Here is a 25,111-nt window from a genome sequence, read left to right as displayed (position 1 = left end):
ATTGGAGATCCTTCTTTTTACGCTGTGAAATGCTTTTCTAGTTGACCGGAGTGCTGCTGTGTGAGGCAACACTGGGAAATCACTCATCACAAAGTCCTTTCTGCAGTGGTCCCTGGCTTGCTGTGGAAGGGGTCTTCCATTCACTGCCTCTGTTGTGTGTATAGAAGACAAGTAACTGGCCCATGTTTGCTACTCCTAACAGACTGAAGAGGTCACTAAGGTTATGCCTAAGGGACATAGCAGTGTGTACCATGGCATGTCCCCATGGCATTGTCCTCTGATTAGTGTCCCTGTCAACATGTTTCGTATTTTCCTTCTAGCTCCCATGTTTATGTCTCCTTTATTGGAAAACAAAAGCACTATGAACAAGGATAACACAAACACAAGTCTGGCTGGGAAGCTTCTGGGAATAATTTTGGACCAAAGGATTGGGAAACTCTAATGAGTTTAGACCAAGAGTGGTTTGGCTGGAGTATTACCTAATTACTTAACAGTACTCAATATTTGAGAATATACAATACATAGATTTGGTATAGTTCAAGTTAAGTTTGAGGACCAAGTATAAAGTTCGTGTCTAATTTTAGGTTTACCTGCTGGTAAGTAATCTGAAAATATAAATCAAGTTGAAGTAGACTAATCTGTAGTCCTGGTTCTTTTTTTCAAATTAAATTTGCTAAGCAGAGGTCAAATGTAATGGCCCGTTGAATTTTGCTGGCTGGATTTTTAATGTGTTTGGTGCAGTAAGATCAGCTGTCATCATTTTCCTGGTTTTGGAAGGAAAAAGCACTATTTCACCCTTTCTATTTTTAAATTTTAATTTTTTTAATCATGCTTTCTTTTTTACAGCAGACCTCTCATCTGAAAGTCTGTAGGTAAGCTTCTAAAACTGCTCAGATTCAGATTCAGACTTGTTTTGGCTCCAGCTTCTGTATTTGCTTCAGATAATGGCACACCAAAACAATGAAGAATGTAAGGCATGTTCCCGTGGGTGGTGAGCCTAAATTGCAACATAGGCATAATTAAATATTTTTAAAATGTATTTTCTTTTTTTTTTTTTAACAATTGCTTGAATAGATACATTTTTTCCTCCTTATAAAAATTGAAATAGGCCAGAAGGCCAGTCTTCCTGAATAACAAAGCGGTGCTTGTAAGTATGTTTTTGGGAAGGAGATAGAAATCAGGTTTGAAGTTCCAGTGAGTAATCTTAAACAATGAGAAAAAGATAATTAATATGATAGAAAATAGCTAAAAATGCCTTTGCTAAGAAAGAAAAGGTAAGTGATATCCAGTTCTGCTAGAATCATTCATATTAAGCTACACAACCTACCAGCCCTCATTGGCTCCAGTTGTTCAGGGCTTCAAAAAGGAGATAGAAAGGGACAAACAGAAGTCATCCAGTCATGTGTGAAAAGTTTCATTCTTCCCACTCTGTCCCCTTGAAGAACATGTATTTGCTGTCCTCCACATTCTGTAATCTTTTAGTTGTACTTCAGAGTGGGTGATGTTGGGTTATTATTTAGTGCACTTAGAGGCACTATCTTCCTCATTTGTTCCTGTTATTTCCATTATCTGACTTACTTTGTGGCCTTGTTTTCACCACTGGCTTATTGTCAAGGATACTGGGTTTTTTATCATCTTCATTCTGTCTCTTCTGTGCCCTTAGAGAGCAGGAAAATAAGCTGCAAAAACAAATGTTTGTTATTATTAATAGTGACAGTCTACAGAAATTCAACATCAGTGTATTCAGTGTAGCCTGTGGAAATATTAACTCAGCCACAAGTTAAGAATTTATGCAGTCCAGGTCAGTGGACTAGGGGAGGATTTCTGCTGTCCTTAAGCCATTTCTAGGATAATACCACTCACTCCACTTTGCTCTGTGTTCTGGAGTTACACCGTAACTTTTAATGGAGTCACCTCTGCTGGAATTGTCGTAATAGGCAATTCACCTTAATGAAAGAACATTTTGGTAGCCATTCGCAACCAGAAACTGGTTGATTTTGGCTTTCTGAAGCAGCCTAGGGAAGCCAGATGGCAAGTGAAGAATAGTATTGCCTATTCCCTCTTACAACTTTGCTGTGTATCAGTTATGAAGAATGCATGATGTAAAACTTCATTTTAGTGGCAGAAATTACTTTTTAAACATGGAATAAAAATTAAACAAATGAAATGTCAGTGTAAAATTGAGTGGAATTCCCTGTACTTTGAGAATACAAATCCAGGTTTTGAGCTTTTTGTCTTGGTTTTTTTTTCTCTTCTCCAGTGTGCTGTTTCTCCTGGTAGCGGCAGTGTGCCTTCCTTTTTGTGACACACAGGTGAGCTCTGCCTTGTAAAGCAGCTCCAGTTAGACCTTGATGTTTGCCATCTTGTTAGCATATGAGGATGCAGCTTTTACTTGTAAGCTAGAATGGAATTCCTGTGAAGGAATTGTAAAGGTTGCCCATTGCTGTGCTGTAGTCTCGCTGGTTTTAATGTGTTTGCATCACGGTAAAACCTCTGAGCGGTGCGGACATGTAGCTCTTCAGTGAAGATGGTGGCTGGGGAAACCGCAGTTTAACTTCTTACAGAACTTAGAGCAAATCTCTTAGGTTTGAATTAATTGCTTCTACTTTCAGGAGGTTCCTAAATTAGCTTTGCAGTCACTCTACATGCTTTCTGTAGCTACTGAGAAAGAAAGGAGGTAGCTCCAGAGAGTGCTCAGACCAGCAAAGATCTATTCCTTGGAGGTGCTTTTCTCTTTTGTAGACTTAGGAAGGCTGCTTCCGTGTTTTAGATACTTCAGTTAATTTCTGAAGTCGGGTGGGATGAATCTGGGAACTTGTCTAGATGCATCTGATCAAATGTAGCCATTGGAAGTGTTGCACCTGCACTAGGTTCCTTCATAGTCCAAGGTGCAGAGCAGGAACTTCTGGTGTATAATTCATCTCCCCTGAAAGCAGACATCTAAAATATGCCAGGTGAATTCCTCTCAAAAATGTTTATTTTTTCCTGTTATTTGTGAAGAGAGCCTACCTTGCCGAAAGACGGATGTGTGTTTAAAGCACTCTTTTGGATACTCTGTAATTGGTTGGAGCCTTGGGGAGAGAGACTGCTTAGCAGTTGCAAGGGCTGAGAGGGAAAAGGAGACAAGATAAAAACCTTAGTGATGTTCCTCTGATCCTCTTGTCCCTTCCTGACTGCCAATACAAGACTAAATAGACTAGAGTGTATATGCTCAGATTGTTTAAAATGGTGTACCTATCTGAAATAAATAGAGCTACTCTTGCCAAGACTAGCTGAGGGCCTGGTTGACTGGCATATGCCAGGTCTCTAAGTGGGACAGGAAAAACTTCAGTCTTCCCCATCTTCTTTAGTAGTTTCCTCTTTCTCTGTAGCGTAGCTCCCACCCGCTGTACTTGCTTTATGAAGCTAACTGCAGGGAAATAGCAATATGTATGTTTGTGTGAACTTGCTTTTATTTATGTAAATGTTCTTTATTGCAGTTTGATCCAAACGGTTATTTATGGGCTCTAATTCATTTGACCTGTGTTGGTAAGTAATTTTCTTTTGGAAAAGGAATGAGGAAGAGTAAATGTGTTGGAGAAATCATCTTTTATTATGAAATTACTGATATTTAAGGTTCTTGGTGTAAGAAACACTTGGAAAGAATGAAGAAGCTCAGTAAATATAAGAAAGTGCATTTCTTTTGTAGCATTTACACTGAAAACAACAACAGAATAAACTAGGTATTACAGTTAGTTAACAGTGAATGAGAAAATGCACATGCAATTTTAATCAGCACTAAGCTTTTCTGGGAGTTTTCGAGCGCTGCCTACTAAGAGACACTTTTAGACACTCTTTAGATGCTTTTCCCCACATGTTTCTGAGGGGAAAAGAAACACGAAAAAAACCCCAAGCAATAACCTGTAGTTGGAACTTTATTGCACACACTGATTTTATTTAAAAACTGACAAAAATATTCTAAAATACCATGGAATATGCTCTCAGAGGAAGGGTGTTGAAATATTGGGGTTTTTTATGCAATCATATGCATTTGTTAAAAAAATTTTTAATGAGTTGCGTAACCTGTCAGGATTTGTTTTTTCTTTTTTCAGGGTAAACATTTATATGGATAAATCATAATTCTTCCCTGAAAAGGTAGAAACAGCCAGACCCAGAAAACCTGAAGAAAACAAGAGTAGTAGCTTCTAACTAGGAGCTTTGTGTCTTTTGGAGCATTAGACTGGATAATGGGGGATGTGTATTTGGTTCTTAGCTGTCCTATTGACTTAGTGAGTGATTCATTCATATGTTAAGTCTTGTCTGCAAATCAGGGATGATTCTTTCTTTATTCATACTGTAAGATTTTCAGGGTAATGTGTTTATATGTATTTGTGTCTAGGGAGGTCTAGAGATCCCATTCTAAAATGCTGTTAACATACAAATAAGAAGTAGTGTAATTTTTTTTTTTCCTTTAGGAAATGTTGTGTGTTAAACATTTGCTCATTTAAGTAAAACAAAAAGCTAAGGATTTTTCACTTCAAGTACTTGTTTGCTGGAACAAGTGATGTTATTGCTTTCTCAAAGCCAAGAGGTCTCATTTGTAAAGCAGTGCTAGGCCATGGAGGTGGAAAACTGCTTGGAGTCTTCAGGAGGCCTCTTCTATGTGCTTGAAACATGTAGGACGTGACAATATAATGTTTATGTTTAAAATATAGCTTCTTTTCATTTCTCTTTTGAGAGAAAGTTGTTGATATGACTGTTGGGGTTTTTTTTTTTGTAATTAGATTTCCTATCAACTGACATAGAATAAAGATGCTCAAGAAAGGGCATCAGATGAACTCACTTATTGCACAGTTAATCAAGACAGAGCATTAGAGAAAGGACATGTCCTACCCTTCAACTTGTTTAATGGAGTCGGAATTGAGGACATCTATTACATAGTATTCTGCTGGATTTGCTTTTCATGTTCTGGTTTTCTTTGTGAATCAAAAAAACCACCCCAAACAAAACCTTGAAGAAATGGTCTGGAAAAATAGAGCCTGAAGCTGTATTGTTCCTTCCTTGAGCGTTTAAAGCTTTCCCCAGAATAGAAATGAGAGCTAACCAAGAGGTGGGTAGGTCAAGAATGTAAAGAACCTGGAGACCCGAAAGCCGAGAGAACTCTAAACAGGAAAGACAGCTCAGAGTGAACAGCCGTAGGGGTTTAGATAGATAAACACATCATAGAAGTTACCCCAAAAGTGGGGTGGGCTGAAGAACCTATTATGTGACACTTTTCTGTATATATTTACACACACACACTCTCTCTCTCCTTTGTAGTAGCTGCAAGCTAGGAGTTACCTCTTTCTCAGAAGGACTAGCAGAAACACATAGCATGACAGTACTGTGGGATGATAACACTTTGAAAACCATTAATTTGAAGTGATAGGTTCATTTTACTCGTGGTTTAGGCATCCTTTGTGCCGTGTTGCTAAACTGTAATTCAGAGGGGTTCCACGTCTGCCAGTATGGCCAAACAAGCTGTTTTTTGTCAGAATGATTGCGTGTTATGGCAATTACACATGTCATTTCAATTACAGGGGCTTACAAAGTATTTCACAAGTTATGGAAGCCTAGCTCTTTAAGGTAATGTGCTTTCATGTTCTTTTAAAAAGAAAGAGATTGCTATCAAAGAAGGTTAGGGACACATACGTGTAGCAGTCAGGTAAACTGTAGGGATCACTGCATTATCAGTGGGAGCTGGGCCACTTGGTTAATCGTTAATGACTTCTCTTGCAAGAGAAGCCTTATTTACTGTTGATAACAACAGCATGTGGTTATTGATAGTTATACTGCAAACTCGAACACTGAATTAGTTTTAAACAGTGTGTTATCAAAGAACAATGACTCAGTCCTGGAAAAAGAGCCCCTAATTACTGGTACAGGCATTAAGAGCAACTGTTAGTTTATGTTCACCTTGAAAACTCTGTGGTTTGAATCTGTCAGTATCTCCCTTTGCGACACAGCCTCAAAAATGTTTAACCGTTGGTGACTTGCCACAGGACTGGAATGGCTAACTACCTTAAAAACCTTGAAACCTTACACTAATCCCATGTGTGGGTTAGAACTTCAGACAATAGTTATTTTGAAAGCAAGTGGCATTACGTGTTCATGTCTATAAGCTGCAGTTGTCTGTATGGATGGAGATGGATATGTCGCCACTGCATGTTATGTATATGTACAAAATACATGCTTGTATAGGATATGGGTAAGCTCATTTATTTTAAAACCATTTTCCATCCCTGTTTAAAGGGTCTAAGTTTTAGTCTGTCTCACTTTATCTTCACTTTAAATGAGACTCCCACTGACATAGTAACAACAGAATTAATATGCAAATGATGTGTTAATTAATATGCTGATTAATATATTGGTAATATAATATTAATAGATTATTGTTATAAGGCATATTATTATAATATAATGTTAGTATTAACTAATTATAACATTGTGTCATATATTTTATAATGTTAATATTATGTAATATTACAGTGTTCTAGTACTACTTAATAGACTGATCTCTCATACCAAATGAACTGCGTCACTAAATGAACACTTTTCTTTTCTTTCCCTCCTCTCCCAGTGATCTGGACCAACAGTACATCAACTATGTATTCAGGTAAAATGAATAAGCCTTTGATACACCATAGCTGGTTTTATATGGTGTATGTTTTCATTTTCAGCCATGGCTTGTTTAGGAAACTCATAGCTACCACTACTTACATGTATTTATTTAGCAGAACGTTCACTGAAAGAACAGTGCTAAGCTGAAAGGCTTAGCAGCTGAATTTTTTTGGCTCTGGTTATAGGTGGACATGCCAGTATACACCTGGGGAGGTAACGAGGTGTTAATTATGAATTTTTTAATCACCATGTGCACAAGTGATCTATCGTTTCCAGAAATAATATTTACAGAGTAACTCCCCGGCAATACCACACTTCAGAAAATAAAACTTCTACAAAATTGCCAGAAGGGGAGGTAGTGATTACAAAAGTACCACGTGTAAAGAACATGAGCAGTGATTGTTCTGAGTGCCGTTACTGGGACTGAGTAATTCAGACTTTCATTTGTTTTTCTGATTTGGAAGTATAAAAGTGGCTTGTTATTTTGTAGTTAGTGAAAGAGCTTAAGTCAGTGACTGGACTACCCTGCATTTTTTAATATTAAAAAAAAAAAATGAAAATCCTTTCCTTAAAGAGCCATATAAGCCAGAACATTCGGTGTGCATGGCTTCCGCTAGATTTTTGTAAGGCTTTAGTTGAAGCAAGGCATATAAGAGACTTTACTAGATTCTCCTCTATCCATAATCACATCTTGTATATGTTGACCTCTTTCCTTGGAATGGTAGCTGGAGTTGTATGGGAACACTATGGGGTACGCATACCAAGTTCTATGAAAGGATGGTCAAAAGGAATGAAAGAGAGAGCAGAAGTTAGGAATAAGCATAACAAAAGTGGAGTTGTGCTTGTCCATTTGATTAGATGGATGTGTGCTCCTATCTGACCACATTGAAGATCCTTGGTAGGAACGCAGCAGGGACACCAGTGTAGGACAGTTACTTCACTTCAATTCCCATTTATCTTGTGAATTTATCAACGTGATAATACTGTGCATCTCTTTCTATCTTAGTTCAATCAAATCTCCTGTTTCCATAAATAAGTAATGCAGGCCTCTGATTTTGCATGTGTATTATTCCAGCGTCTATTCACCAGAGTCCCATGCATTGACAATATCTGAATATCAATTTGCTTGAAGTAGGCTCTTGTTAAAGTAAGTCAGTTGTTGTTTTCCATCTACTGTGAAGTGCAAGGCAAATTAATTTTATTGAAAGAGGGTAACTGTGTATATTGAAAGTGTTTTGAAGAATTAGTTATGGAACTTGCAAATATGCTGCTATGTGCAGAAATAACCCATTAAGTCCTGAATGAACCGCAGCTCTTTGTGTTGAAGGGAGAATCATGAAACAAGCAGTAAAATCAATTGATTTTTCATTTGGCAGCTGCCTGACTGTGGCTCTCAGTTGTCATAGAATCATAGAATCACAGAATGGTTTGAGTTGGAAGGGACCTTGAAGATCACTGAGTTTCAACCCCTCTGCCCTGGCAGGGACACTTTCCACTAGACCAGGTTGCTCAAAGACCCATCCAGCCTGGCCTTGAACACTTCCAGGGACGGGGTATCCACAGCTTCTCTGGAGAACCTGTTCCAGCGCCTCACCACCCTCACAGTAAATAATTTCTTCCTTATGTCTAATCTAAATCTATTCTCTTTGAGTTTAAAACCATTACCCCTTGTCCTATCACTACATGCTATTGTCTAAAAATCCCTCTCTAGCTTTCTTATAGGCCCCCTTTAGGTACTGGAATGCTGCTATAAGTTCTCCACAGAGCCTTCTCTTCTCCAGGCTGAACAAACCCAACTCTCTCAGCCTGTCCTCATAGGAGAGGTGCTCCAGCCCTCTGATCATCTTCGTGGCCCTCCCTGGACCCTCTCCAACTGGTCCATGTCCTTCTGATGTTGGGGTCTCCAGAACTGGATGCAGTACTGCGGGTGGGGTCTCATCAGAGCAGAGTAGAGGGGGAGAATCCCCTCCCTCGACCTGTTGATCACGCTTCTTTTGTTTCTTTTGTTGCAGCACAGGGTGCGGTTGGCTTGGTTTTTTTGGTGTTTGTTTCCCCCCCCCCGCCCCCCGCCCCGCCCCGTCATTTTACTTGAAGACTGCATCTAGGCCTGAACCTTTAAATTCAGATTTTGGCTGAAGGTCTTAGTTTTGCAGCTTTGATTGAAAAGTCAGGGCTGGGTTCCTGCTGTGTTAGTTGATGGTATCCTTTGAAGTCTGTGAAGTTGTGTCCAGCAGAGAGCAGGAGTTCCACATTGCATGGAAAGTAAGATTATTGGTTTAGAGGCTTTTGAAAAGGAGAAACTTCTCACTAAGGAACTGTGAAGAGCAGTGGAATGTATTTTGAAACTCTTCCTTTTAAAACAAAACAAAACACCAATAATAGAATTGTGCCAATTGGAAGATGGTGCTTTTTTTAGCATCTGCTTAACAGCAAAAATGTGTTACCAAAGCTTGCAGAGATTTTCACCATTAAGGGACATTAATGGTAGCTTGCGAGATGACGGTGCAAAGCAATTGCTGGAAAACAGGTGGCTTAGAGGACGTAGAAGACTGAATGCTTATTTGTTTGGCTTGAGTCTGTGGATATCTATATTTCTATGTATGTATGCATATATTTCTATGTGCTAGAGAAGCCTGCAGTCCATAGCATTTGGACCTCATATTGTCTAGGGAAAACAAACAGTACCATGGGCCGTGGAATAAGTGACATCTGATATCTTTCAGGGTTTTGTTTTGTTGTAATAGCGGGTGATGTTTGAAAGGATGTGAAATTTGGCGGCAGTTCTCTCCTTGTTTGTGACCTCCATGATGTGCCACTGCTGTGAAGGTCCTCCAGTGTCTAATGGGACTGAAATCTTTATACTGCAGAAGGGACTGGCAGAGTTTGTTTCTTTGAGACCTCTGCGCATGTAGTTTTCTTGGAGATGACTGACACTTTCCAAATTTGAATGAAGCTGGTCAGCGTGTTTGAGAACTATGTAGAACTATGTACATATGTGTACACACAGCTTGATTGCACAAGCTTAATTTCTGTAGAAAACAGTCAAAAGTATTTTTAAATCACACTAAGTAGAGGGCATTTTACTCTGAACATTTTCAGAATGAGCACTAACTCCTCATGGGCAATTCTGAGTCAGAATTACTGTAAACGTGTGCTTATCTCTGTCAGAGGGTACCCAGCACTAAATGTTGTGATTTAGCAGGCATTAAGGTATATGCTGCTTGCTCTGTTCAGGGCTTCTTGAGGACTGTTTCAGCCATGAGAGGATCCCAGCTTCATCTCCAGAACAGAGCAGTCTAATGTGTGCCGGTGGTCTTGTCTGTACGAGCATGATTCTATGACTCCTTGATTTATGAAGGAACTTGCTAGTGTGGCATCAGTGCAACTTTCCCCTCTTAGCTCTATTATCAATAGGCTTTTATAGGTCCTCATTTCTAACCTAGATCAGACAGCTGACACGTGGCTGTGCGGGGAAAAGAAAGCAGCTGTGTGGGCACAGCCAGATAGTGTTGAGAATCACAGAATCATTTAGGTTGGAAAGGACCCTTGAGATCTTTGAGTCCAACCATCAACCTAACACTGCCAAGCCCACCACTGAACCATGTCCCTGAGCACCACGTCTACAGGTCTTTTAAATACCTCCAGAGATGGTGACTCAACCACTTCCTTGAGCAGCCTGTTCCAGTGCTTGATAACCCTTTTGGTAAAGAATTTTTTCCTAATACATAGGAAAAAAATAGGAAAATATATAAGTTTGTTACAATAGAGTCTATTCAAAGTGTTTCTGTTTGGTATGAAAGCACAGTTGTATGCTAAGTGTAGAGACTGCCTGGATAGAGCAGATTAAAGGTTCTGCCCCAAGCTACTGGATGTTAGAAGGTACGAATATGTTAGATTAAAAAAATATTTATTTTGATTAAAAAGAAACATTAACTATATTGACTCTGGACACTTCCAGAGGTGCAACTGAAATTAGCGAAGTCTCCTAACATATGCTGTCCCTACATGCCATGCACTGTCTCCTGTTTTAAAATCTGGAACAATTTGGGAGGGGAGAACATCTTGAGCAAATGTACATGAACTGGAACTTTCCTGAACCAAAGAGATGTGAAGAAATATTTGCTGATATTGAAAGCGCGGTGGTGTTTTCACTTCATCACTTACAACATGATTATTCAATGGGTTTTAGAAAGGGAGCCAGACCAGGAACAACTGGGAAGGGAAAGCAGTGCTGTACTGTGCATCCTGTTCATCCATCCTGTTCATCCATCTCCCCTGTGCTTAAGCGTTTGGGGCAGGGAAGGGAAGAGAAGAGGGAAGATGTAGTTCCAAGAACCTCCCTGTAATCCTGCAGTCTTGTTCCCACCACTTTTTTTTTTACTGCAGTTTTTTATTTCCCTGCACTCTGACTTCTGTGCTGGTGTTCTACTTCCTATAAGTAGGAACAAAATCTTGCATTTTCTTTTATTCCTTTCCAGTCCCCCACTTTTGGTCAAGGAGGGAGCCACATTTCTCACTCCCTAGCTAGATGGCAAGGGGTAGCATGAGGTGGGGGACAGTAATGTCTACCTGACATGTTGAGGGACACATCGTGTCTTAGAAGTGGATCACCATTCATCTTGGGCTTTTCTCCTATGCTGAGGCAGGTAGATATATGGTACTTCTTGTGGAGAACCTGGAAGAAAGTTTCAGTACATCCCGGTATCTGTCACTGTCCGACGCTTGTTCGCAAAGGCATGCCTGATAGCCCAGCAGTCACTGGTGAGGAGAAAACGAAGACCTAGAGTGGGAGAGTTTCAAATGGTGAATAAATGGCACTGACAAAGGTGTGAGGTAAAGGCTCTACTCTATGCAGCTAAACTGCATCTGGCTTCTGGAAGAGCTGCTAATCTGTCACTTATGTGAATTAAAAAAGCTGCAGCAGATTTTCTACAGTAGGGAAGGGCAGCTTTGCAGGCATAAATTGCTGTTCTTGCTGACAAAACCTCTTTTTAGCCAGAAGGAAAACCACGGGTGACCCAGCCCTCAGTATTGAGTACAGGGGAAAAAGAGAGGAGCAGAGAAATCTGGCACAGGGGTTTTGTTTTTGCTGTAGAGTGATGTCCAGGCTGTCCTGCTGGAAACCTCTGAATCCCTAATCTGGTTTTACAGCACCGTCATGTCTTTTCTACCGGTGTTCTATTCAGAGCAGAGTTACGGTAGAGCTTTAATGCCATCTAACCCATTTGCCTTAACCTGCCCCGCACTTCGCAAAGAAGATTTTGTTTTCCTTCTATGTTTTCTTTGGATTGAGTTCTGGGATGTCTGGTAGGGTTATCAGTTCCTTTTGGTCAGAGAGAAGCAGAAGGAAGCTTGTCTCTGAGCATTTCCCAGTCTCACTGTTGTTTTTTTTTGTTGAAAAATTAATAATGCAAAAAGCAAAAGTGGAGAAACATGACTTAGTCATAATTCTCATCCACTGTTGATACAGTTTCACTTGCTCTGCCAGCCTCCTGTTTTCTCTGTTATTCAGTCAAAAGCAATAGGCCTTCGCTTCCTTTTCTCTCTTTACCAGGAAACTGAGGAATTGGTTCTGTTTATTGTGAATTCCTCTTGGCATCCCGTGCGGGGAGAGCACGCGTGTGTGGGGAGGAGGGGCAGAGGGGAATTGCCTACTGCAAGTGATCTGCTTTGCCTTGTTTAATGTTTTTGTGAAAACCACATCTTTTAAAAACATGTATAAATATCAACTATGTGAACATACTGTGCCAGCTGATGCCTTTCAAATACATTGTATGAAACGTGAAGCCTGAAATACCCACCTGCCTGTTACTCATGAACAGTTTCCTCCGTCAGCCCGTTGTCATCCACGGCTGATTTTAGTGACAATTTTCCTCCTGAGACTTCCCCAGCCACAAGGTCTTCATGCTCTTTGCAGTTCCTTTTGCTGCCAGTGCCTCTGCAAATGACGGTGGGATTGACCAAAGCATGGCACCAAGCTCAGCAGCCTGGTCACATGGAGAACTGTGACCAGCTGAGAGGGAGCAGGCTCGGAAGCGGTAGCTGTGTTAACACTGGCAAAGGGAATTGGCCTGGTATAAGTGCCACGCTGGTGACACGGTACTGCTGCAGGTGCTGGAGGTAGCTCATTTACAGCGTGTTCAGTTTTCAGCCATAACCTTGTGTGTAGGGAACCACTTCCAGCTCTTTCTCTGCCTTAACGTTGCATTGTGCAGGCTTCGTTCCTCCGCTGGCTGGGCTGGCACTTTACTGCCGTTACTGGGCCCAGTGAACTATAAGAATCACTGATAATTAGCCGGGGAAAATTGCCTAGCTTTAGCATTCGTAACATTAATGAATGTCTTTTTACCTTTGTAAGTGCAGTGCTTGCTGCCTATCAAGAAGCAACCTCTCCAGATGCTTTTTTCTCCTTCTCCCTCTTGTCTTTTATGTTTGTCATGGATCTATGTTGTTGGTAACTGGAGGAAGCTGTAGCTCTCCTTTGAAGATGTGCGTGCTCCTCCCATCTTACAGTGCCCCAGAGTATGTTTCTGTAGCCTTCTAGCCTTGGAAACAACATGGAATGAAAAAAAAATTGGAAAAAAAAAATCAGAAATTTACCAGAAGAATCAGTAGCACTGAAAAAGGCTCTGTACAGCCTATACCACAAGCTCAAGAGGATGTTGTAGGACCTGAAAAGTCTTAAGTGATACTCCAGTTAAAAAACTGACCAGAGCTGATTTTCTTGTTCGCTTGTATCTTGCTGAACAGTGTGCATCACTTGGGCTGGTGCTTTGTTTTATTTTCATGCTTTGAAAAAAAACCCAAACTTGTTTAATTGCAATATTTGTCCTTTCTCTAACTGACATTTTGGGCATGAATGTGCAGTGCATGTGCAATCACACACGTAAGACTCTATATTTGACTCATATGCAATATATGCACATCCCTATAAAGCAAACATCGGTACACACACAGCTGAAATTAATCCTTGGACAAAGAGACGCTCAAGTACAGTTCTCTATAGATTCTGCCTCAGTTGTGTCACTAGCTGGCTGAACAGCAGGTCTCTTGAAAAGGACTTGGGCATAGCAGTGAACGCTGAGACCTGTATGAGGTCAAGGCCAGGCTGGATGAGGCTCTGAGCAACCTGATCTAGTTGGGGATGTCCCTGCTCCTTGCAGGGGGGTTGGACTAGATGACCTTTGAAGGTCCCTTCCAACCCTAACCATTCTATGATTCTATGATTCTGTGAGGCAGTAGTATGTGCTTGTGGCAAATTAAAGCAAACCATATATTGGGCTAGATTAGAAGTTCTAGACTGTGGCTGTCAGATCAAGAGAAGGTATTACGAGCATTGCTGAGGCTGCAGTTGGAATATTCTGTTCGGTTTTGGGCTTCCCATTTCAAGAAAGATAATGAGAAACTGAAGATCTAGCAGAGGGCTACTGAGATTGTTGGGGACTCAGAGCACATGGCCTACTGCAAGGAGAGTTTGAAGGAGCTAGGCTTGTTGAGACTGGCAAAGTGGAGACCAAGGTGCAAACAACTGCCTACACTTTCTTGAATGGGAGTTGCAAAGATGACAGAGCCAAACTCTTCTAAGGAGTGGGAGACGGTGTAACGTGGGACAACGACCATGAATTGCAGCTTTGGTGGTTTAAAGATGAGACATCAGGAAAAACTTCTTCGCTAGGAGAGTTGGGTGGCCCTGGAACAAGTTACGCAGAGAGGTGTGGAATCTCCATGCTGGGAGGTTTTTGAGACCTGGCTTTTTGAGACAGAGCCACAGAGAACATAATCAAGTATTGATGATAATCCTGCTTCAGGGGAGAGGTTGTATTAGGTGACTCTAGAGATTCTGTCCCAACCAACTTTTTTTTTTTTTTTTAAATGATACTTACACCTCAGTTATGCTACTTAACTGGAATAAGTTTCACTATGAAAAAACAAGCACAAAGCTGTCAATTTATAATGTTCAGGCCATGCCATAAATTTGTAGTATACAATTAATTAATCTTTTTTTTTTTTTATTTTTTAGTGTGGTGCTATTGGCCTCTGCATCCCATCCTGCAGGTAAAGTGGATTGAGCTGTTCCTTTTCTAGGTTTCCATATTGCCTTTCCTTTCCGTGCATGTTTTTAGAGGCCAAACCCTGTAGGATTTTAGCCCTGGAATTCAACAGGAATATGACCGGTAATATGATGTCCTGTAGGAAGAGGAGAGAAGGGTATATAACACTGTGTACTTTGCATGATATTTACCAGTACATTTCTTGTCTGCCCTTTGCAAAGAAGCAGCATGGGACAGACAACAAAGAACAGCTTTTGAGATGCTACATAGTAAAGAACAAAGATTCCCTAGGTGAATATTTCCTGTTCAGAGCAGTGTCCCAGAGTCTCAGAGAACTGAGTTTCCTGCTCTGCATTGCCCTCAATGCTCTGCAGAGAGCATTGTTGCTTTCATAAGATGTATCCCATTGGTGGAGCCCATGGCAGGATTTGAAGTAGCAAAAGATCAAAGGCTAAAAAGGGAGAAATTGAGTATTTGATGGTGGCTAATATTCCTATCATGCTGATGTTTAGATAGAAGAATAAGCATGATTGTCTGTTGCTTTCACTAGACGTTTGCTCAGTCAGAAAAAGAAAGGAAGAAGCGTTTAAATAAACATAAATTCTTCCTTTTGCCTGGTGGTGCATATTGTGCACATAGCATTCCCCCACCAGGACAGACAGACATGTTAAGCAAAATAGCCCTGCATTTCAAGAAGTGAAAGGCAGAGCTTCCTCTGAATCTGTAGAGCCTGAAAGCCAGGGAACTCCTGGGAATTGTTGCTACCAAGAACAACCAGGGCCCAGGTTCCTGGAAGTGCAAGTACTTAAGAGCTCTGCTTGGATCTTGGGGAACTTTTTTAAACCTCTCAGCTTACTCTGTGTGACAGAGTTCAAATGCCAGAGGGGGAAGGAGTCAACATATGTCTGTGTTTCCTGTTGCTTCAGTGGGAACTATCATGAGCTCTGTAATAAAAGAAGTGGATATGATGCATGTCTGTCCACTGACAACTGTTGCTTGAGCAGGATCTTCTGTATACTAGCAAAGAATACTCTTAGGTATCTCTTTCACCTTTTGCAACCAAAGGCAGGAGCTGGCTAGAAGCAAGGTCAGAGAGAAATCATTAAACACACTAGAAATGTGGAAAGCATCATAAATAAAAAGTCAGCCAGCTGTAAAGGCTCAAAGGAATGTTAAACTAGTAATGTTCATGTAATTGCTGTTCCTCTGCTTGTAAGAGTGGGTAATTTCTTTTTTCCCTCTATGTTCCACCGAGTATATTGCTTTGTCCCTCAGGTGATCTCTTCAGTGCCTTGGACTTTCCATTCCTGTACTTCTACAGGTTTCACAGCAGCTGCTGTGCCAGGTAACCTCTCTGTAACAGGACATGTTAATGTTTTTGAAATAAGAGATCCCATTGACTTTCAACCTTGACTGTCACTTAAAAATTCTGGAGTATGCAAAACCTTAGTTATACTAGCATCTGCTGGTGTAAGCCAGTGAAACTGCAGAAGATATATATCTGTGAATATCTGTGAATATGCATTTGAAGGCTTGAGATTCAAATGTGCTGGAAGTATATGTGTTTGTTTGAGTGAGTGAATTCTGATCAGGAGAGTTCCCAGTCACCAGTAAAGTAATTTCTACCTAATGTAGCAAAGCTTCTCTCAAATGCTTCTCAAGTCGGATTAGCCCTTGTAAAACTTGCTGTTTGCAGTGATTACAAAGTATTAGTTTTCAGCAGTATATGAGTGTACATGGATTTATTTGCCTGTACATGTTGTTATTTGGCAGAATGCTTTTTTTTGGGTAAAAGGCAAAGCTTTAACAAGCTTCCTTTATTCTGAGTTGCAAAAGTTCACTATCCAATAGTGTAATTCTCACAGGACAACGTAAGTGTTTTCTATAGGTCTTAATTATCTTAAAAAAATAATTTATTCCTGTCTTTCCTCTCCAGTCTTTTACCAAATTGAAGTATTTTCTTTTTAGAGGGGAAAAAATATTTTCATGCTGATTGCAAAGATATTTCCTGATTGTTAGGGATTTTCTTAATTGTATCTCAATTTTTCATTAAAAGGGGATATTAAAAATGATTGTGAAATTATTTCCCTATATACATAGTTTCTTGGTACGAAAGTGGCTTTTTTTTCAAGGGTAGACTATCCACACTACAAGTAACTTGCAATTAGGTGTTAATGAATAAGTTGTTCCACAGTAGGTAGGTGATGTCTATTTCTTCTTGAAGGCAAGGTCTAACTGCTGGCACTAATGGATATCTGTCTAGCCCAGATATTCTTCTCTTTCACTTCATTAGAATTTTACCACCATTGTAGCCTCCCACTACTGTTTCCATTGCCCCAGATTCAGTATATGTACAGGAGGTAGCACTGTACACTACAGCAAGTGGAAAGGAATAGTTAGGTGGAGAAACAAACATCTCGGTTGCTCTCCTGCATCTTGTAATCTAGTGTCTTTGCGGGCATAAAGGATTTAGAGAAAATCCTATACAAAGTAAAGTAAGGGTAACTGAGGCACCTCAACCTGCTACCTGTGCAGAATGTCTGAAGCATTAGCAGTAAGGTGCGAAGTGCTCCATTTGTTTAATGAAATACATTAGTGTTAGTTGTGCCATCGATATTTCAGGTATTATAATTAGCTGTTTCAGTTTTTTATCTCTGAATTACACTAAACAGCTTGAAATCACTCAGAAAGTCTGAAGATGTGGAACAAAGTTAAGCCAGATGCTGGACTTTCAAAAGTTTGGGCCGTGCTGCTTCACTGCCCTCACTGATTTCTCAGAGTGGAATGCTCTACTGTTCAGCACTTAATCATCTGCAACAGGGAGCTGGGTTTGAGCCTATCTTTTATCATCAAAGCACCATCTGCTTTCTTGGCAGAAAGTCCTTTAGAGTCTCGCGTTACGGCTTAGTGTAAGAAACCCTAGTACCTCCTGCTCTTGGGCAGTTCTCTTACCCTGCTGTTCGGTGTATCAAAAACACCTGTGCCAACATGTGGCTGAGATGCAGCTTTGCCACATGTACTGAGCAGGGAGCAGCACTTGGCTGAGGTGCTGAAGCCCAGCATGGAACTTCTGACCTGGGGAGCCACCATCTTCCACTCTTCCTGCTATTGCAGAGAGGGCACCAACTGCATTGCATCAAGTATCCAGAACAGCATACCTTCTTTCAATACCAAGGCACTTTTTGCCTCACCGTCTGTGTGCTGTGTTGATCCTATCTCCTTTCCCATGCAGCTTCCCACAGCACTTTGTAACCTCTTATGCCTCTCAACCAGCCACACAGTAATTTGTACCTTGCAAATTTTTAAGTCCTTTTCTGTTCCCGGCTTGCTGGTTTACACTGTTTCACTGGTTCACAACCAATGGGTTGTAAGTATGTCACAAGTGAAATAACATCCAGAGCCAAAGCTTGTAAGCTCTGTGAGGTCCAGTGTGATGTGGAACAGAGTTTCCTTAAGAGTAGTCTTGGCTCCAGGAGCACTGGGGACTACTGTCCTATATGACCTGCGAATCAAAATTCACTTCATTGTCAGCAGAGAGCTTTGAAGTATTCTGTTCCCAGCACTACTAAGGCATCTGTCTATTTGTTATACAGTGGAGATGTATTTGACTTCCTAATTGGAATTTAGGCTTCATGAAGTTTGAACAGCTTGATAGCTTCAGGCAGAAACTTTCCAGTGGTTATTTTTTCAGTTCAAGGCTCTGTGGAGGTTGAAGTGAGTTAGTTGCCAAACATGTGTGGCTCCTGTTGAAATTAGCATTGCCTTTATTCAGAGCCATTTCAATGCCTGAAGTTAATATTTTACCTCATGTTTCCAATAATCTCTACTTTTCTGATTATGCAAGTGCATTAGAGTCCAGCCGTAAGAGCGTCAGACTTACTTTACTCAGACTTTAGTCACTAACTGAACAAAACCTAAGATGTTCTGGACATAATGTAAGCTCTTTATCCACCAGCTTGCTTTCTCCGAATGGGATTAACGGTGTTTGAAGGGTGAGTGTTCAGTTCTGCATTAGGAAAACCAAGATGCCTGTAAGAATTGTTTAGTGGAAATTAAGAGACTTTATTAACAAGCTTTCCCCATCCCTTGCAGTGGACTGTTGGGATTCTTTCTGATGTTGCACACAGTGAAGCTAAAAAGCAGCACAACCTCAGGGCAATACGCAGCATGGAATTTCCTTGCAAAGGTAAGAGGGACTATCACAGGAACACCGTGGATCTGTGCTTCTCCCTGGAGAACTGAGGAATTTCTGCATCTCTTTAGTTTCCCTTGCTGTTCCTATTTGACACTCCTAGGGCCTGTCAGTGCACCCTGCACATAGAGTTGTGGTGATAAATATTGGATACATTATAAGCCACATCGTTAGCTGAGATGAAATACTGAATATAGGCTGAGTTTAATGGAGCTGAGCTGATCATTGCAGCTAACGACTTGGCCTGCTGAATCCCATTAATACAAATCTATACTTCCCAAGAGTATTTTGGAGAAGAATACTCCTTCAGAGAGTGTGTGCACCAGCCATTGTTTCCAGTGTGTCTTCCCAGCACCAAGAGTTAAAACTAGTTCCCTGAAATTCCATACCAGAACTCCCACTGCTGTCGTTGCAGGGGAGAGTGGTGGATGTCATTTGCCTTGACAATTTGACGGTATCTCTCACAGTGTTCTTATATCCAAATTAGACTGTTACAGTCTGGATGGGCAGACAATTAGATGTGTAAAAAAAAATGGTTGGATGATCAGGCTCAGAAGGTAGAGGTTAATGATTCCTACTTTAACTGGAGGCTTGTGACAACTGGAATAGCACAGGGGTCTGTCCTGGGACCAATCCTGTTTAACATCTTTATTGAAGAATCAGAGGTGATAGAGTGCACTCACATTTGCAAAGGACACCAAATTGGGAGGACCAGTCAATCATGCTGAAGGACAGGGTTGCCTTCCAGGGACGCCTGGACAGGCTGGAGGAATGGGCCAACAGAAATCTTACAAAATTCAGCAAGGACAGATGTGAAGCCCTCCACATGGGAAGGAGGAGCCCCCAGCAATAATATAGGCTGGGGTTTGGATGACTGGGAAGAAGCTCTGCAGAAAAGGACCTGGGGATTTTGGTAGAAGGAAGCTGAACATGAGCCAGTAGTGTACCCTGGCGGCTAAGGAGGCCAGAAATATCCTGTGTTGCACTAATAGTCGCACAGGCAGTAAATTGGTGGAAGTGATCATGCCTCTCTCTCAGTACTTGTTAGACCACATCTGGATTAGGGACCTTTGTTTTAGGCCCCTCAATACAAGGAAGACATTGATGAACTGGAGCAAGTTTGGCCAAGAAGGTCAGGGGGCTGGAGCACTTCCCTTGTGAGGAGCAGCTGCTGGATCAGGCTTGTTCAGCCTGGAAGAGAGACAGCTTTGGAAGCACCTAACAAACAGCAGCCACCCAGAAGCTATGGAGAAATTATAAAGACAGATCCAGGCTCTTCACACTGGTGCATGGTCGGGGGTGGGGGGTGGGGCTGTGAAAGATAACAAGTGTAAGTTGAAATAAGAGAGATTCAAATTTGGCATAAAGAAAAGCTTTTTCACCCATAGGACAAGTCAGACAGGGGCACGGGTTACCCAGGGAGGCTGTGCAGTCTCAGTCTTTGAAAGTTTTCAAGACTCAACTGGACAAAGCCCTGAGCAACCCCGTCTGACCTCCTGAGGTCCATTCCTACAGGAATTATCATATGATCTGTGGATCTAGGGCCTGGCTGTACTTGATTTAAGTTATTAACAGCTCATTTGTTAAATTGTCAGCGGTAAATGCAGTCAGAAGAGGTGGTTGGGCTCCTTTTCCCTGGTTAGATTTTACTTAGTTTCACCACTCTCAGCTAGGTCATCTGAAAACCACAACCTTCTTATGTGGTTTGTGATCACAGCTTTCCTACTACAGTGAATGAAGCTGTTACCTTACCAAGAAAAAAAAAAAAAGTACACTTGCATAATATGCTTGTTTAGAAACTGTAGTCAAATGAGTCTCTGGTTTTTCTGGGGATAACAAAAAAGGAGTGATATGGCTCATTTTGTGTTTTGCAAGCTGTTCCACACTGTACGAGTCGCATAGTTTCTCACCGGTTTTAATTTTTTCCAAACATTCTGACTGTGCAGATTTTAGTACCTTAGCTTTCCTCTTGCTCCTTAGCAGCAAGTCAGCTGATCTAAAGCTTGCTGTTATGTCTCCTTTTCTCTTTTTTTTTTCTTTTTTTTTTTTTTTAACATTCTGGGTTGGAGATGGGAATAGCTGGCTCTGCTAGTAGGTATTGTGAATAAGGAGAGATGGTTCTACGTGTGGTATTCATGACCTATCTGAAAAAAAATGCAGGCAAAGATATGTTGTGAAATATATTTTAAGCAGATTTGGGTCCTTCCCAGCTGAAGTGGATCAGAGCCACAAAGTCTGGACTGGATCAAAGCTTTCCCAAAGTTCAAGAGTTTCTAGATTTGTGGGGGTTTGGCCAACTCTAGGCATAAATTAGACAAAGTTTGTTCTAGCCGCTGTTGTCAATGAAGTTATGTGCCTTTAGAGCAACTAAGGATTTGTCCCTGTGTCACTATGATAATTTAATCTGTTCTTCAGCCTTAAAAGTATGTGTGTGTTAATGTGCGTGGCTTAATTATCTTGCTTAAGAAGTATTTTTTGTAACAGAGCGTATTAGTCCTTTTCCTGTTGTATCTTCTAACCCAGTGCTCAAATTATGTGTCTTGTCTTGAGTTCAAGGAGGGGAGTAAGTAATAAGGACATGAGATCTGTCTGTAGCACTAATAATTTTATCAAAACTAGCAGTTTCCATAGTGTCTTTTTCTAGTGTTTTAAAGCTTGCTATAAGAATGATTTTAGGGCTCAGTCATACCCATCTGAGGCAGCATGAGGAGCACAGAGGGACTGCTGCTCCGAGTGCTGAAATGCAGCTGATTTTGGGGTAGAAGTCAGGGAATGCTTGAAAAATTGGCAAACACGATACACCAGTTTTGGAACAGGGATCCAAAGAGACTGCAGAGACAGACATGGATAGGCAGAAAAGAAGAACTGAACTGGAGCTTGCCTACAAGGGTAGGCTCTGATCTACCAACTCCTACAAAATTCTCACAAGGTATCTTGTAATTACAAGGAACCATAAATTTATATATGGGGTAGTTAAGAAGAGTCCTCTCTATCTCATTAACACTGCTTCCTGCAGGTGTTTGGAAGTGTTAAAGCTACATACCGATCCAGCCCAACATGGCCTGGGTATGAGGGCTGTCTCAATCACATCTTAAGCCATCATACATGCAGAAAGGAGTACTTCACTAGTACTATAAAAATCTTTTAAATCCAAGTGTGCGACTCCTTTCTGTTTTAAAAAAAAAAAAAAAAGAAAAGGGAGGAAGTTAATGTGGATAAAGAACAAAGATAGAGGCTATTTGAGTCTGGACTTACAGAATGAGATCCAGTGGAAAAAAAAAACTCTGTTCACAACAACGGCTTTGCGTTTCCACATGAGCATTTTTCTTGGATTGAGTAGTGCCCTAGATCATCCTCTTAATCTCTCAGACTGACTGGAGTTTTTACCAGCAGTTGGAAAGGAGCAGCATTTGAGGCCAGAATATGTTTATCTTGCAAATGAGCCAAGAAAGGAGAATGCTGTAGTCCTCAGACAGCAGCGCAGGCCTCCGGGGAGGTGCAGGGAATCAGAAAATCTGTTTTCCATTTGGATGCTTTGTACCTGTGTGACTGATGAGCTGGGGCTGAGATCGTTGCCACCACTTCATTTATTGTTAAGTGCCGATAGACCGATAAACCAACCATGAGATCTGATCGGGCCTGCTTTGCAGATTCAAGGAGACATTCTTTGTGAAGCCCACATATTTGGCCTCCCTGCCCTCTAATTTTTCATTCACTTAAAAACTGGAGCTGGGTCGTAACTTGTTTTTATGATACTTACTTTGGCTGCAGCAACTTAATGATTGTATGACATTTTTAAATTATTCCCCGTAATGATTTCTGACAGCTTTCGTGTCAAAGCATTGCTTTGTGCAGAGACAGACGAAGCACAGGTTTCATCTGTTTATATAGCTCTCTGTGATATTTATAGTGACAAATGCTCTCTGCACTTTTGCTGTGAAAGCAAATAGTGTGTGTATTAGTCATATCTGTATAGATTTATGAGAAATGCCAAAAAATCGCTGAAGTGATCTTTAAAACAAAAAAAAAACTTTTAAGAAACTCAGGAAATATGGAATGCTTTGTCATAGCCTTGCACAGATGTAATCCCCAGGAGAGCAAGGATTTGAAGCTGTACTGAGATTTCTCGTTCTAATTTGAAAGTTATGCTGGTATAATGGGTCATGTACTGGAACGAAAAACTGGAGATGCTCATATATACAGACAGAAGCATCTGGTGAAAACGCTAATGAGCTCTAACAGTGCTGTCAGTGAGTTTGTTTAGGTTAAGGCTACTGATCTGTATCTGGTGATGAAACCTATGAGTGTCTCTAAAAGTTAAGCAGTACAAAGAATTTAAATCATGAATAGAAGCAGGGGAAATGGTATTTCAGAATATTTCTTCAGCAAGATACTGGTTACTTATGAATTCATGCTCCCGTGTCATGTTTAGTGTTATCCCAATAAACTTGTAGTAGGGAATTCTGCATGTTTCCAACAGGAACCTTTTGAGACAGCTTGTGATAAAGAGGAAGAATAAATGGGAAGGTCAGTGGCAAGTGGATTTTTGATACTCTCTTCTTCCCTCCTCTGTAGAAATGAAGTTGAATAACTGAAAACAAGTTGCATTGAGCTTTACACTGGTTTTCTCATGCATTGGTTGGAAGAAAATTTAGATTAATCTGATCAGGGGTATGCAGCTCTTTTCTGTATGGCCATCCCATGCTCCATTCTGTAATCTCTAGTGTTGGAGACACTGGTCTGCTCTGGTTCCTTGTTTCTTAACTTCAGAAGTGTTTGCTCCAGATCACCCGATGTTTAATGCTGGCTACCAGACATTGCAAAAGTACTTTTGTAGGAGCATCTGAAAGAGTGTCTTATCCTTAGGTCATATATACCTAACTGTAGCTCAGTGTTCTTATACCCCAGCAGTTTTAGTCCTCCCCCAAAATATATAAAAGCTATTCAGAATGTCTCCTGTAGTCTTTGATTTTATATTTTGTGTCTGTGTATCTCCTTCTTTGGTCCCCATGGTGTCTTGAAGAGAATGGATAGATTGGATCCATCTTTCATGTCAGTGCAAAAAAAAATGATTATATCCCTCTTAAAGATTGGAAAAGTACTGATATTTTTTATTAAAGCAGAAAATCTCTTTTTCCTGCTTCTCATAAAATGGAGAGGCCACAACTGCAAGTCTTCAGGGGTTCCTAGCCTAGTTATGCTCACTGCACCTCTCTTCACAGATAGCAGTTCACATGAGAATTTTATGTGCTCTAATTCCAGGGGCAAACCAACCAAGAGCAATAAAACAAATTCATGTTTTTCCACATTTTTGCAGTCTTAAAACCTCCGGTAAAGCATGTGCTCCTATTTGTATATCCTTACTTCCTTTCTCACTGCTATTTAGCATGCAAGTGCTGTAAAATATTCTGGTGCAGACTGTCAGTTCCTTGCTTGTGCTGAGGGCTATTTACTTGCAGAAATAAGTGCTACTCTAAAAGAGTCCTCCCATTGGTACCTTCTGAAGCAAATGGTTCTCCTTCTTCATCTCTGCCCTAGTGGGAGAGGATTCTGGATTGAAAAAAAAATCTGTTTAAAATTTTTGTACATATGTCATAACCAGAACAAGAATGTGTTTGGTTATCTGGCACTTGCCCACTTGGTTATACTGTAGGCTGAAGTAGTGTCGTCTTTGCATGCTGCTGTGCTCAGGCAAAAGTGACAGTGAGATCCTTGGCTGAAAATCACATTGCTTTCTTAGCTTGGACCTCATAAAGCTTTATGCAGAAATGTCATAAACTCCCACAGAAGTTCTATAAACACAGTGCATTTGCGCTTGGTGAAGATCCTGCAGTGCGTGCAAGGCTGTCTCAAGATTTCTGCTCTCCCAGCCTGGAAAAACTCTGCAGCTGCAAGCCAAAGATCTGGGAGAGAGGGATAATTGTGTGCTAGAGCTGACCAGACTCTGCTGGTAGGTGCTCTCCGTGGCACCAGTGTGGTTTGAAGTGCATCTCTAATCTGAGGGAGGGAGTTTCCGTGACCCTAAAGCTTTCAAGTATGCCAAGAAGGAGTTCATCAAAGTAGAAGTGAGCTTCTTCCATCTACGCACCTTGTATACTCATGCATGTGGATATGCACACACATATGCATAACGATAATTAAAAATTGTAAAAATCCTTATTGATTTGTAGTTGGTCCTCACTGTATGAAATATGTACATTTATTCTTGACACATATATTTGATTCCTAT

At 40.8% G+C, this 25,111-nt stretch overlaps 1 protein-coding gene across 5 annotated transcripts in view; it reads left to right on the top strand.

The window, feature by feature from the left end:
* The window catches only part of SLC35D4 (solute carrier family 35 member D4), a 57,940-nt gene that overhangs the window by 13,637 nt on the left and 19,192 nt on the right, over positions 1-25,111 (top strand). For 3 of the 5 annotated variants that reach the window (XM_086740724.1, XM_086740722.1, XM_086740720.1), the window contains 8 exons: positions 847-872; positions 2,261-2,312; positions 3,480-3,528; positions 5,559-5,604; positions 6,599-6,634; positions 14,660-14,694; positions 15,966-16,035; positions 18,783-18,876. In XM_086740724.1, coding sequence (XP_086596850.1) covers positions 847-872; positions 2,261-2,312; positions 3,480-3,528; positions 5,559-5,604; positions 6,599-6,634; positions 14,660-14,694; positions 15,966-16,035; positions 18,783-18,876 — 408 coding nt within the window. The remainder of the gene's footprint in view (positions 1-846; positions 873-2,260; positions 2,313-3,479; positions 3,529-5,558; positions 5,605-6,598; positions 6,635-14,659; positions 14,695-15,965; positions 16,036-18,782; positions 18,877-25,111) is intronic. The other 2 variants (XM_086740725.1, XM_086740721.1) reach the window with 1 other exon arrangement.

Source organism: Chlamydotis macqueenii, chromosome 2 (genome assembly GCF_036417535.1).
Source record: "Chlamydotis macqueenii isolate bChlMac1 chromosome 2, bChlMac1.mat, whole genome shotgun sequence".
Lineage (NCBI taxonomy): Eukaryota > Metazoa > Chordata > Aves > Otidiformes > Otididae > Chlamydotis > Chlamydotis macqueenii.
This window is presented reverse-complemented; position numbering and strand designations above follow the sequence as displayed.